We start from the raw sequence: 15,141 nt of genomic DNA on the forward strand, positions 1-15,141 counted from the left end.
CCCATCAAGTCTCCTCCTGAAAACCTCCAGTGATGGCGACTCCACCACCTCCCCAGGCAGCCCATTCCAATGGGCAATCACTCTCTCTGTATAGAACTTTTTCCTAACATCTAGCCTGAACCTCCCCTGGTGCAGCCTGAGACTGTGTCCTCTTGTTCTGGTACTGGCTGCCTGGGAGAAGAGACCAACATCCGTCTGTCTACAACCTCCCTTCAGGTAGTTGTAGAGAGTAATAAGGTCACCCCTGAGACTCCTCTTCTCCAGGCTAAGCAACCCCAGCTCCCTCAGCCTCTCCTCGTAGGGCTTGTGTTCCAAACCCCTCACCAACTTTGTTGCTCTTCTCTGGACTTCCTAAACTGAGGGGCCCAGAACTGGACACAGTACTCAAGGTGTGGCCTAACCAGTGCAGTGTACAGGGGCAGAATGACCTCCCTGCTCCTGCTGGCCACACTGTTCTTGATGCAGGCCAGGATGCCATTGGCCCTCTTGGCTGCCTGGGCACACTGCAGGCTCATGTTCAGCCTACCATCGACCAGCACCCCCAGGTCCTTTTCTGCCTGGCTGCTCTTCAGCCACTGCAACCCCAGCCTGTAGCTCTGCATGGGGTTGTTGTGGCCAAAGTGCAGCACCCGGCACTTGGATGTGTTAAATCTCATGCCATTGGACTCTGCCCATCTGTCCAGCCTGTCAAGGTCCCTCTGCAGAGCCTCTCTACCCTCCAGCAGATCAACTCCTGCCCCCAGCTTGGTGTCGTCAGCAAATTTACTGTTGATGGACTCAATGTCCTCGTCCAGATCATCAATAAAGATGTTAAATACATAAGGAGTAAGGAAACTAAAAGCACACATATCCCTCCTCCTGATGTGATGGTGTTGTTTTGGGGAGCATTCAGATCATTAATATTTTTACTGGGTGAATCAATCAATACTGTAATAGATTGCCTAAGAAAGTTGTGTAGTCTCCATCTTTGGAGACAGTCAAAACCTGACAGGGCTACCTTCTGTAGATGGCCCTGGTTTGAGAAGAAGGGTTGGATTGGATGATCTTCACAGGTGTCTTCCAACTGAAATAATTTGGTAATATTTATGAAAGCAATCTTCAGTTACCCTGGGGGTGGGTTGTTTATTTGTTTTGTACTAGGAGCTGCTCACTATTAATTACAAATTAACTTGTAAATCAGAAGAGAATTTTTAGTTTGAGTCCGATTACAGAAAGGGCAGTTCATATTAAGAAAGGAATAGAAGTGTTCATTTTGTATGTAGAACTGCTGAATTTTCTTGTCATTTCTTTTACAGCAGTGCCTTGTGAGTATACTGATTTTATTAATCTAAGGTTCAAACAGTCCTCACACTTCTGAATTTTTAATGTTGAAGCTTTGCTGACTTGGATGTTTCTACTGACACCAGTGTTAGTCAAGGAATACTGCATATTGATACTCTGACAAAAGACATTAGTGTTTAGAAAACCCATGTTGCAGGACGGGGGATCAGGTGAAAGGGAAGAAAGATGCAAGGATAGAAATTTAGTTGAGGTAGGTGAAAAATGATAGCTGCTAATTTGCTCTGGATTCTCCATGAGACTATTTAGCAAGGTAGAATATGGTGAGCAGTATTAAAATAAGATTCACAGTTGTCATTTGCACATTTTTGACAACAAAAATTGACGGCTGTTTTCGATGTAAAAAAAAATGTGCTCTTTGTATTTGGGATAAATGTTTTTTTCTCTGTTCTACTTCTTCATTTATGTGCGGATCACGGCTGAGTTTTACAGGATAATACAGATTTTCAAGATTTAAAACATGTGATTCTGTGGATTGTGTGACTAGCCAGAACTTGATTCTGCCCCTCTTCTCACCTGTGTTTCCCAATTAATTTATCAGAGCTTGGAGCTAAAGCCACTCTTCTTGTTTTCCTTACCCTGTGGATTTTTGTTGCAGTTTGAGCTGGGTGCCCCCTGCTGTGTTCACTTCCTGTGTCCAGAAGTCCAGCCCAGAGGGATGGACACAGGAAATTGCGTGTATTTCCTACCATAATTCTTTGCACCACTATAAGATCCAGTGCAGGGTCTAGCACTTTCTCTTTTCTACCTCCTCCACCAGCCGGTAACTGGGGGAGATGTCTGCTGGCTTTGGGCCTGCTAGGCCCAAGGCCACGGGGGATGGGCAGTCTCAGGCCTGGCCAGCTGAGACTAGCCCAGCAGAGGGAGGGGGAAGAAGGAGCCCTGGGGATCTTGGGTGTACCCTCAGGTGGGAATGGGATGCCTCTGGGTTTGCTTTGGGATCTTCCTTTGTCACTGCGCTTTGGGTTTTCTGTAAACATTCACTGCTTTCTATTTAAACTTTCATCACTTTTTGCAATCCATTTGTCCTGAGTGTTTATTCCTGCCTGTGGTGGGAAGAGAGGGCTGCCTCAACCCAGCACATTCTTGGTAGCAGAGGATGGTTGTAGTGGGGAGGGGGTCTGCCTCTAACCCACCACAATTTTTTTCATTGGTTTGTACAGTGAAGGAAGTGTCACTGCTGGTTTGCAGACACCTGTTCTGATGATCTCAGCCATTGGTTTCGTCCTCTTCTTGCACGTATTACACTATGTGATCTTGCTTTTTTAATACAGACCTTTTTTGGTATTACTTGCTTATGTGCTCTACTCTCATACCACTGCTTTTGGCAGGCAACATAGCTGCAGACCATGATGACTGTAAACTTTGAAACAAAATGCTTTATCTGTGCTCATATCTGTTAGGTTATTCTTCTGAATGTAATGCAAACATATCGCTTATATCCTCACATTTTGCGGCTTGCTCAAATGCTTGAGGTTCTCTTAACCTTCTTTTTTTTTCCTGTGCTAACATCTTGTGTACATGAAATGGTATCATCTGAATGCTACCTTCTTTTAAAATTCACACTACCAATTAATTAATCTGCTGTTAGGTTTATTACTAATGGTGGACCATCACTTTTTTTCCATGAGCTTAGGGAAGGGCACAGAAGAAATACGTGTTTTCTGAATCAATGAGGCTTTTTATTCCTCCAGCAATTCTCTTGAAAGCAACTAGGAGAAGGAGAAAAGCTTGTGTGAATCTGTTTTAACTTCATTTCATCCATTACTCTGAAGGGAAAAGGAGGTTAGTGCTTATTTTAGTGGCAGCTTGCCAGTTGAGTATACCATGCTTTTTGAGGCACTTGGACTTACTCTATCCTGGCCAGCAAAAGAAGCACTAATGTTGCTGTTCCTTCTTTCAGTTGTTAAGGGATTGCTGGATTAGTTGTTTGCAACAGATGCAGTGCCTCTACTTTTTGCTTGCTGTTGAGATCAAAGCAGAAGTTAATAGGCCTCTACATAACAAAATAGAATGTCGCCTTCTACTCTTATATAGCAGTATCGTAGGTTTGGTTACTGGGTTTTGTGCTGTGGCCAAAATTCTTATATGGTATAACATATGCACACAAAACACATACTTTACAGAGAGACAGGAAAAAATAGAAAAAGGAGAGAATGAAGACATGTTAAAGAAAGAGAATTTCAAAGTGACCTTTATAAAGTGTTCATAGCAAGACTGATAGCACTAAATTGCATTGCTTCATAAGGAATGGAATCTTTGTTGAATCTTGGTGTGACTAAAGTTTCCTTTATATTCAACATTGCTTAGTATTCCAGACTATATCCTGATTGCTGTTGTGATAGAAGATGTATGAGTTTCTGTGACTTGCTCCACTAATGTCCGTTATAAGGTTCTGTGTTCCTGACTGATTCAGGTGTGTTAGTGTTGCAGAACTGCAGAGTAACATATCTAGAAATACACACTTGTCTAAACCAAAACATTTTAGCCTTTTCCATGGCTTTGCTCTTCAAAGTGTTCTTTTTTTTTTTAGCTTGGATTTTAGTGTTGTTCTGTCTCCTACTGGTCAGCTTTCTACTGCAGTCTACAGCTTCTGCGTGTTATGTTAAACCATCTGTATGTTTGTCTGTTTCTTGGAGACTATATTCCTCAAGTTTCATGTTAATAGTGTCTCTATCTTAAGCTGTGAAAATTCTGGTAGCTTTCTTAAATGGCATTTAAAGTAATACAAATTAAAATCCTCGATGTTTTGAAGCCTCCCTGTAAGGGAGAAGGAAATGGAAAGTGAAGAGATAGATTTTGCTTAAAAATGTACCAAGAGGTTTCTTTCTTTATCTTTAGAATAGCGTCTGGCATGTTTTAAACGGTGAGTGTGTGTGGGAATGCTGGTAAAAGTTAAGCTCTGTATAAACCTCGTAATAGCTATGAATTTTAAATTGAATGTACTTAGTGATTTCAGAGCAGATGAGAGTTCTTGGCTTGAACACAGTGGAGAAAATTAATAAAATACAAAGGCTGAACTGTATATAACCAGGTTGCTCAAGAATGTGACTTTGAGTTGGTCTTTTTGTGTGGAAAAATGGTTTATACGTGTGCATGTTAGTATACTGGATAATTAAAAGAATACATTATTATCAAAAGAAGCCAAACTCATTTCTGTCTTCATTTTTTTGACAGGGCATTTTGAAAAACAAATGGTCCATACTCTACCTCTTGCTTACCCTTAGTGAAGACCCACGTAAACAGTCTAACAAGGTACGTGAGGAGACCTGTATTACTTCTGAGAAACAGTAAATGTGCCAAATATTTCAGATGTCATTGAGAATCACTATCCTGACTTAAACAGTGCTTCAGGTTGTATTCTTGGTGTTGATGTGTTAGGATGAAAGGAAGGGCACATTCAGTGCGATATCTGTGCTCTTTTTCTCTGATTTTTTTTTTTTTTTTGTTTTGTTTTGTTTGGTATTGAGTAAATAAAAATGTGAGGTGTCTGACATTTGTAGCTGAAGTTGTGACTTTATTAGATGGGTGGCTTTTTTGTTTGCTTTTTGCTTGATGGTTTAATGTTTGCTCATGTATTAATGAGTTTTAAATGGAATAGGGAGAGCAAAATTAATTCTTTAGTTGAGGCTTTTCTGGCACCAAAGTGCTTTCTGCAGCTATTGCTAATGACAATTCACAGGCCAAAATAAGCTATATTGATAAAAGTACTTCTGCTCGCTGTAGGGGACTTCCTTTTTAAATTATTATTATTTTTTGCAATCTTAGCAACAAATTTTTCTTTGCATAAATGTGGTCTTCAGTTAGCTAAGCAGCTTGCAAGTATTTTCTTTGTTCTTCCCTTATTAAATCCTTTCTTCTTCAGGTATCAAGTTACGCCACGCTTTTTGCTCAAGCTTTGCCACGGGATGCTCACTCGACCCCTTACTACTATGCCAGGCCTCAAAGCCTTCCACTGAATTACCAAGACCGCAGTGCTCAGTCTGCCCAGAGTTCGGGTGGCGTGGGGAGCAGCGGAATCAGCAGCGTCAGCCTGTACGCTCTGAATGGGCCAACACCAACTCCACAATCACTCCTTCCAGGGTAAATTAAAATGTTTTAACTTACAGATAGGTTTGGAGAAAACTGGAGAAGGAACCCAAAAACTAATTAAGGGGTTGGAGTATCTGACATGGTAGAAGGCTGTTAGACCTGGGGCTGTTCAACCTGGAGAAGTAAAGGCTCTGTGGATCTTAACTGTGTGGTTATACCTGACCAGGGCAGTAGAAAAGACTCACCCAGCCTTTTCTTGGTAATACTCAGGGAGATAATCAGCAAAACTCAGAAGTCTGGAAATTACAGTTAAACATAAGAGGAAAAGGCTTATTTTGCAGTGGGGTGGTGTGTGTGCTTGAGAGCAGGGGGGATGTGGGATGTTGTGAAACACTGAAATGAGTTGTCCAGAGAGATTGTGTAGTCTCCATGCTTGGAAATATTCTAAATGTGACTGGAAAATACACAAGGTAACTTTTATCTAGTTGGCCCTGCTTTGAGCAGGAGGGTTAGAGGAGGTGATTTCCAGAGGTCACTTGCCACCTTAAATGTTACACAATTGTGATATAGCATCGGAAGGTATGCCAAAGAGGTTATTCTGTATATCTGCTTGATTAAAAATATCAGCAGAACTTACCCTGTCCCTGCCATGTTCTTTGTCTGACCTGTTTAGACTGTTCCATTTTATAGCAGTTTCACTCATCAGTCCTGTAGCTGAAGTGTCTTTTGTGAGAAGGTTTGATAAGTTTGAGACAAAGGGATATCGGAGCTTGTCTGCATGCTCCCTTCTTGATCACATCTACAGGCACTTGATAAACAAGCAGGAAAGTGAACTTTTCTCCTCTTCCTCTATTTTCTTTGGCATATAACTACAATTTTAAGTAGCAACAAACCTAAATATTTATTGTTTATTATGAATGTTTATTATTATTACTATTATTGTTGTTGGTTTAGAATCCATTTCAGTATATCTACATAGCTCACTGTATAGAAAGTCAATCTTTGGTATAAAATAATAAAATAAAATAATTTGCCAAATTTTTATCTCCTTCCTTTTCTATACCTTATTGAGTTTTTTTAAAGGGTAGGCTTAGAGGAAGCAATAAATTGCTTTTATGTTATGCAGCCTTTTTAAGGTCCCTTTACTTTCAAAAAACAACCACAAACAAAACCTCCACAAAATCCAAATTGAAGCTTGGCATTTTTCAAAATTTGCTTGCAGGTGATGAGTATAGATACAGTGGTTTTGAAGATGTTTCTTCTTTTTGTCCTTTTAGACAATCCTATCAAGCTCCAGGCGCTGGAGAATGTCTCCGTCAACAATTAGGGTCGCGTCTTGCATGGACCCTCACTGCAAGCCAGCCTTCTTTGCAAAGCACTACCTCAAAAGGCTTTTCAAATGCTGTCTCCCGTGGTGTGCCAAGGTCAAGGCGAGAAGGGGACACAAGCGGTGAGCAAAGATGTATTTGTTAAAGATAACTTTTTAGAGTTGTTACCTGTATCCTCCATGATTTTTAAATGACTGTGAAATTGATTTATAGCATATTGTATTTTTTTGGGGAGTGTTTTGCTAGAGTGTATTTGATAGGAAGATAAAAGCATATATGCAAGACTAGTGTATTTGGCCACAATTTCTTTGGCTGGTTGTTAATTTGGTTTTACAGTGATTGGTTTGATAATATGTTCTGGTCCTCTTAAAACACTGACTTCATTGAAGTGTTTGTCAGAATCAAGTGACTGTCTCTTGTGAGTAATGATCAGTCTTCTGATGATCAGAAGATGCTACTGCTTTTAGAAAGTCAGGACTGCTCAAGGAACAGAACTTGTTGAAATAGATTCATCCACTTATGATTTGTTCTTTTAAAGCTTGGAAATGTGCACTGGAATATAGAGCTCTTAAAACATATTTTTTTCTTTATATTACCACACTACTTACAGTGGTTGTATTTAGAGTAATTGACAAAATATTGTTAGTAAATAAAATTAGGTAAATATTACTAATTTATTTCTTCAAGTGGCTATAAGCTTCACAATGATACCTGGGGGATCTATTCTGAATTAACACAAGTGTAACTTAAGGAGAAATTGTTTAACAGATGATCTTTGTGGCAATTGTTCAAGTTCCAACTCATTCTAGTTTTACAGTAAAAGTGGGAGACTTCTGAATAAGAGACTGGTGGCAGATGTCATCCTGCAGTGCTCTTACTGTCTAGCAAAGAAAGATATGTGGAGTTTCATGTTTGTGGTGGTGTTTTTTTTTTCCTAATAATTCCTGTATAAAGAAGCATGGATAGTTAGAAGATAAACTATAGTCTATCTGCCAGCATCTTTCTGAGTAACAGTGTGCAAAGCAACAGGTTAGAGATGAAAGAAAATTTCACTGGTCTATCTGAGGGACATCACTGCTATGCCTACACAGGCAGTATTATCAAGGGTGTTGTATGGTTGATTTTAATACCTGCTCTGTCATTTACTAATTAAAGAAGCTTGCACTTGAATCTTTACCATTTCACTAAGCATTCCTAAAAGGGGCTAACTATTCCCATGAACATGTTAGTATTATTAAGGGAGACTGAGTTTTAAACAGCCTATTGAGGTAATGGCTACTTTTGTCAAAATAAGACGGTAAATTTTTTTGTTGTTGCTTTTATTTTGGGAAAGTGGATTGTTGAGGAGGTAGAGTGACAAGAGTGAGAGTGCTGTCAAATTTGGAAGAAGCATAATTGCAGCCTTTAAATTTCTACATTAGTCATTGTTAAAATAGTTTTATTCTGGACATCTTAAATGAAGTTAAAGCAGATAGTGCTGTTTTTCCCAGAAAAAGAGGACGTAATTGCAGTCGCCTGCACAGCATTTTCAGTCTTCTGTTTCCTTCAAATCAATAAATATCAGAATTCTTAAGTATAATCTAACCTCAGTCCAGAGACACATGCCAGAAGCAAACTGTATGTTGCAATAGCAAAAGCTTCACTAAACCAAATGTGTATCTATCTTCAGAAACAATATTTACACTTTACTGTTTACCTGCTCTATAGCTGTTGTGCAGTTGATGGTGATTGAAAGCCCATATTAAACAAGCAGCTCGCTCTTCTGAATTAACTCTTTTGTTTTTCTAGCTGGATGTAGAAGAGGTTGTTTTCTAAGTCTTCTTTAACAACTCAAACAATTCTATGCATCTATGACTGAGTTGAAAGGGACCCTAATGATCATCCAGTTCCAACTCCCCTGCCGTGAGCAGGGACACATGCTACTGGACTGGTTTGCATAAGGCCTCATCCAGCACGGCCTTGAACACCTCTAGGGTGGAGGCACCTATGACCTTCCTGAGCAACCTGTTCCTGTGTCTCACCACCCTTACTGTAAAGAGTTTCTATCTAATATTCTGTTTAAATCTGCCCTTCTCAAGCTTAAAACCATTGCCTCTTGCTCTGTCACAAGCAGCCCTTGTTAAAAATTGCTTCCTGGCTTTTTTGTAGGCCCCCTTCACATACTGCTAGAAGGCTGCTATAAGGTCTCCATGGAGCCGTCTCATCTCCAGGCTGAACAGCTCCAGCTCTCTCAGCCTGTCCCCATGGGGAGGTGCTCCAGCTCTCTGATCATCTTTGTGGCCCTCCTCTGGACCCACTCCAGCAATTCTATGTCCTATTTATGCTGGGGGCACCAGAACTGGATGCAGTACTGCAGGTGGGGTCTTAGGAGAGCAGAGTAGAGTGTGAGAATCATTTCCCTCAGCTGTTTGTTTGAAGAATGGTAAAGTTGTTACAGTGCTTGCCTTGGAAGTTGCACTGATCATTGAATCAGAAAAGATAACAAGGACTAGCTGAAGTGTTGCTTAAAACATAAGATGGCCAGTGCCATACAAGCTGACCTGCTCTGAGAGAATTCCAGGTATCGGTAAAGGCATGTAAGGTGAATTCTTAGCTTTTCTGACAAGTTGTTAAGAGGACTTTAAAACATTTCTTTACAGATTATAAACATGGGCTTTTTTTTTTAATCTAGGCTTCTAAACAGTTTTTTGAAGTTGTAATCCAAACTTGCTGTCCTAACAAATCTAAATATTTTTGTGTTTGATTTTTTTTCTTTCTTTTCTTTTCTTTCTAGGATCTGTTGAAATAACCGAAGCAAACCTTGTAAGAGATGTTTTGTATGTCTTCCAGGGAATAGATGGCAAAAACATCAAAATGTGCAATTCTGAAAATTGCTATAAAGTGGAGGGAAAGGTACTGTATGGTCACTTGTATTTCATATGTGAGCAGAGGGGAAACACAGCCATGAAAGACATGTTGAAAAATAATAGTATCATCATAGATATGAATAGATTCTCAGCTATTAAGCCAGTACAAAGACTCCTAAATTATGGCTTAATTTGAGGATTTTTATCATCATTTTTCTTCCACAGTATGTAAGGATGAATATAAAGCAAGTACAGATTTTTGACCTCAATTTGACTGGACAGATTTAAAAGCCTGAGATGTGGAATGGAAGCTAGCTGCTTGATGCTATGACCTTGATTACAGTTCATAAGTGATCAGATGGGATCATGCGGATTACCCAAAAAAGCACTGATGATAAAGATGAAGAAAGTGCTTTCAGCTCCTGTTGTTGGTAGAAAATCCAATTGATGTGGATTTGAAGAAGGGTATCAAAAAGGGGTAGAGGAACAAGAGAGAGATGATCTTGCATGACAGTAGTGAGATGTTAAGCATATTTCCAATGTGGGGGAAAAAAAGCCAAGGGTGAGATTGAGTCAGCTAAGCAAAGAACAACAACAATAAAAAAACAGGCACTAGTTGCTTTAGCAGCATTTAGGCAGTGCTGCATCACAGGTCAGTTTCAGCTTCCTAATTGGTTTTCATGTTGTTTAAATGGAAAGGCAATGCTTCAGATTTTCACTTGTATGAAGAACTTTTTAGGACTATGCCACATTGTCACAATGGTGGGGAATAGATTTTGGGCTAGTTCCTTTGTCAAGAGCACATATTTTGCTATTATTATGTAGCAGACAATATATAGCTGTTCTCTCTGTTACTTTACAGTGATGTTTAGGGCTGTCTAGTGGAGAAAAAAATGAAAAACATCAACAACATTGTATCAGTTAAATCTTATTGCTAATCAGATTCTTAAAGATGTTATTTACTGTACCTGTAGATATTGCAAAGTTTGTAATTCCTCAACACCTGCACTGAGTTAATTATGCTCCATATATAAGGTTAGATTATATATGGCAAAAGAATGATAGTGTAATAGATTTTTCTGGAGGAACATGGAGAAAAGTTGCAAAATTGGCACCACAGGTTTAATTAGGTTTCTGTGTAGCTTTCATATCAAATAGGCTAGTTGGAGGTGAAGAACTTTGAGTTCCTAATTCAGTTAACACAGGGAGTTTAATTGTTCAGGTGGTTTGCAGTCAGTGATGCTTTTTCCTGAGAACTTTGTATCTTCATTTATTTTAGTGAGGTCTTACATCCTTCTTCCTTATTGGAAGAGCTACTTCTAATGAAGTGCAGGACTCAGTGAAGAGGAAATTACTTGACTGACTAGAGCTGCAGCTGTAACTTTTTCTGATGAACAGGGACGACCAAGAGCATGCCTCCTTTAGCTGTGGTGACTGCATGTTAGGCAAAATAGTAGTCAAAGCATTTTTCCTCAGCTACAGGAGGAAAATGCAATTGTAAACAGTCTGTTTTTTTTTTTTTACAGAAAGTAACACTTTCCATGCTGTTACTCTTGCCTGAACATTTCCTAATGTCAGTGTTAAGTCTGTTGGCGATACTCAGCACTGTGTAAGCTAGCAGCTTCTGACTGGATCTAGGAGATACAAATATCATGACACTAAACCGATTTTGCTTGTTCCTTGTTTGAGTCAAATGAATGTGTGTTGTACTGTCATTGCAGTCTTCTTAATAGTTCATATGTTGTCTTTTTGATTTTTAGCTGCAGACAGAGTTTCTAACTGTTAAATTATGCTTGTTTGTTCTAGAATTTATCCTATAGAAGTTACTCAAGAAGTTAAAGCTGTGACTCAATATCTAAATGAGGGCCATGGGCAGAATTCTGGTCTTAAAACTAAGTGCTGCTACCAGGTTCAAACCCACATTGCTGTGGTTAACACTCTGTAGTTGATTATTCTTTTTCCTTAGAAAATGCCTGTACTGCTAACTAAAAGGCTTAATGAATGGGCTGAATTTCCAGTTTTGTCAGTCTGTTTAGCTTCTTAGAGCACTTCCTTACTTTGGATTGTTAGGACACAGTCTCAAGCTGCGCCCGGGTAGGTTTAGGCTGGATGTTAGGAAGAGAGTGATTGCCCATTGGAATGGTCTGCCTGGGGAGGTGGTGGAGTCACCATCACTGGAGGTGTTTAGGAGGAGACTTGATGGGGTGCTTGGTTGCATGGTTTAGTTGATTAGATGGTGTTGGATGATGGGTTGGACGCAATGATCTCGAAGGTCTGGTCTGGTCTATTCTATTTCTCCAAGTTAAAATTGTTTATAGAGGTGAGATAGTCTCAATCACTGTGGTCAAAAGTCAGTATCTGTCTCTTGGCCTAGTGTATTAGTCAATAAGATTATTTGGTTGGGTTTTGTGTGTTGTGGTTTTTCCAGTTTTAAAAACTTGATAGTGCTTTTGGGTAGTGTGACAAAATGTGGTAGAAGCAAATCTCAAGTAGGAACAACAGGAAGGAGTGTCCTACATGTTGGGAATTTAAAGGAAGAAGTATGATGATTCAGATTAAAACTTTAATAGGAGTTAATTAGGATGTTGGAACTGGGGCAGGCTTGCAGAGTGAAGTAAGAAAAGTAGAAGCAGAGTAGCAGCAGATGATTAAATAGTTTATAAAAGCTGTTACTGCTGGATTAAACTTTAACTTGGAATTTAGATTCTCCACGTTTAGGTTTTTCATGTCTAGTTTGACATTGGGTTGTTTCCCTTTTATTAAAGGTTTGTTTCACATATAGTAATAACTACTTTCTTTAGGTTTCTTCATTAGTTTCAGTCATTGACTGCACTTCTAGAGCTCTTAATACTTTTAGTCCTGTTGATTATTAGGGTAAGATGAAGTGTGGTTATACATCATAAAACTTCAGAATTCTTCCTCTTTTCTGAAAATCTTGTTGTTACTGCCAAAATTGCCTAATGTAAAAGCAGTGTATGAATACTGCTACATTAAGATTTCCAGAAGTGAAAGTCACAAAGTTGCCAGTAATTTGTTTCTGCTGTCTTTTCACCACTTGTGCATATAAATTTGTGCTAATTACATGCTTTTCTTAATTTTTTTTCTCTTAGCACAATCTCTGCTGTGGAATGTGAAATAATTGTTTTCTCAACTGATTTGTTTTGAGATGGAGGGGCTTTTGTGAAGAAACAAGTATTGGCATGGTAGATTTGACTTCATTGTGAGTTATTGTTTCTGCTAAATTTGTAGGTGAGCTTATCCAAATCTCTCAGGGATACTACAAGCAGACTTGCAGAGTTGGGATGGCTACATAATAAAATAAGAAAGTACACAGACCAGAGGAGTTTGGATCGTGCATTTGGCCTTGTGGGACAGGTTGGTCAACTGAAGAACTGATTTTGCTACAACATCTTGGTCTTGTTTTTCCTTAGAAACTGCTGAGTAAATGCAGTCCTTTGGAGCTTGGATCACTCATTCTGTGATTTACTCCTTTTATAGACTGCCTCTTTTGGTATGGGTTGTAGTCTGAAGGCAAGGGAAAGGCATTTGCTCTTGCTGATTGTAAGTTGTCCTGTTATTTGTAGCTGGAATGCCTCGTGCATAGATTCCTTCTCTCTTAAAAAAAATAAAATAAACAAATTCTCAAGTATTCATGCAGGTTTACAAACAAAAACACTGCTTAAATGCTATGGTGGCATCCCTGAGCTAATTCATCTCCAGTTTGTTAATGTGCTATGCAGGAGACACTCGTCAGCGAATGTTGATGTTCATGTGTTAACACTACGCTACCTTAGATAAAATGCAAATAGCCCATTATCTTTTGCCCTTTCTTTTGAATACGGCGTCAAAAGAATATTAATTTTTGTTTTTATAGGTTTCATCATCATGGTTTGTAGTCTACAGTAACTTCACAGCTGCTGTAATACCCAAAAGCACATTTACTGCTAAAGCATTCCCGTTTCCTCTCACTTGCTCCCTCTGTAAAACTGGATATTATCCCTTCTGAGTCAACAGAAATGTTATCCTTGCCTCTAGCCATAACATCCTACCTAATCTGCCAAGAAATTGAAGTGCTTCTCCCTTCAATCTAATTTTTCTTAAGAGGTCAGTAGAGACACTGTAGTGCTTCCTATTTTCCTAATGTTTTATTCTGTTCCCTTCTGTCTCTTATTCTAAGTAACCCTTCTAGTTACGTAATTATTATTCTAGTGATCCAATGCTAATTTCCATGTTTTATATGGTAGTGCTACTGTATATGCATTTTCTTCAGATTCTCCCCCTTATATCTGGGTGAACTTTCTTATACCTTACCTAGTAGCTTCCTCCTTATACTTATTTTTACTGTTTCTGGCTTTAATCTTCAAGTTTCCAGCAAGGGGAGAACTTTAGTTCTTCAATGAATTTAAATGTGCAATATCTTAGCTACCACATACTGGCTTCAAATAATTTGCAGAATGCTGTGTAGTTAACTAGCTTAATCTGCATATCTCTAATGCTGTTAATTTTGCTTGAGGCACACTTAAATGTATTTCTTGGACATAAATGTGGAAATAAAACATATTTTGCTCCTGCTGTCAGTATTTGAGCAAAAAGAGTATATACTGCTGCTCTTCAAGGCTTTTATAGCTGACAGTTTCAGGTGCTGTACACTGTGCAATTTAGAATTTAGCACAAGAATATATTGTGCATTATAAAGCATCTTTTGCTTACTGTTTTCAAAGAATGCTTGTGTAAAGCACATGTAAGATAAGATGTTTTTACCTCTTTCATTATGATTCTGGTGACTGGGTTTGCCATGCAAAATGTCAGATATTGACAATTATTAGGAGTAACGATGTAAGAATATAGTATACTTTAACATTGCTTTTTTCTGCCTTTGCTGCTTAGTATCTAATCATTACTTTGTCCTTAGAAAGCAAAAAGAATAATCAGCAATTAAATAGAACTTATATTTTGACATTTTGCCCATTTAGAGCCAGTTGAGATAGTGGGCTTTTAGGTTTTTTCCTCTTCAACTGCATTTTGTTTCTTTCCTGAATTCTCTTCTACTGCACAGCAAATGAAAATTCTAGGACAGTGTCCAGTTTTCTGTGACAGTTTGGGAAACAAAAATCTGTAGTTCATGAAGCAGGAATTGGCAAGGGCTGTGAATTTTAACGCCTAATGCTCCTGTGAAAGGTTGATGGCCAAAGTAAATCCTTTTGTCTGCTAAAGTCAGTGACTATTGTTCTCACTTTTTGAGCAGCTGTATAGTGCCTTTGAATGTTTTCTTGGCGGCTCTACTCTGCCCTCTATCTTGACAAGTGCTACTTTACTAGGTTCAAAAATATACTGAAGAAGCAAGTGAGAAGAAATGAAAAGGGGAGCTGCATGGGGATTTCTTTTTGCCCTTCAGTTTCCTCTGGAATAAAATTAATTTCAAATTTCTTTAATTTATAATGCAGAATTGAAAAAAGGAACCCTCTTTCTTGATAAAAGATAAAATGGCAGGATTAATGTTGTTAGTTTTTATTTTTTCTCTTTGGTCTTTTTAGCCTCCTAGTAGGTAGGCCTCTTAACAGGAAACATTTATTTTCTCTCTGTGCATGTAGTAATGA

At 38.8% G+C, this 15,141-nt stretch overlaps 1 protein-coding gene across 1 annotated transcript in view; it reads left to right on the forward strand.

Moving 5' to 3' along the window:
- The window catches only part of TUBGCP3 (tubulin gamma complex associated protein 3), a 49,823-nt gene that overhangs the window by 13,175 nt on the left and 21,507 nt on the right, over positions 1–15,141 (forward strand). The window contains exons 4-8 of the mRNA XM_009898714.2: positions 4,516–4,593; positions 5,204–5,421; positions 6,648–6,820; positions 9,472–9,590; positions 12,794–12,919. Coding sequence (XP_009897016.1) covers positions 4,516–4,593; positions 5,204–5,421; positions 6,648–6,820; positions 9,472–9,590; positions 12,794–12,919 — 714 coding nt within the window. The remainder of the gene's footprint in view (positions 1–4,515; positions 4,594–5,203; positions 5,422–6,647; positions 6,821–9,471; positions 9,591–12,793; positions 12,920–15,141) is intronic.

This window comes from Dryobates pubescens, chromosome 7 (assembly GCF_014839835.1).
Source record: "Dryobates pubescens isolate bDryPub1 chromosome 7, bDryPub1.pri, whole genome shotgun sequence".
Taxonomy (NCBI): domain Eukaryota; kingdom Metazoa; phylum Chordata; class Aves; order Piciformes; family Picidae; genus Dryobates; species Dryobates pubescens.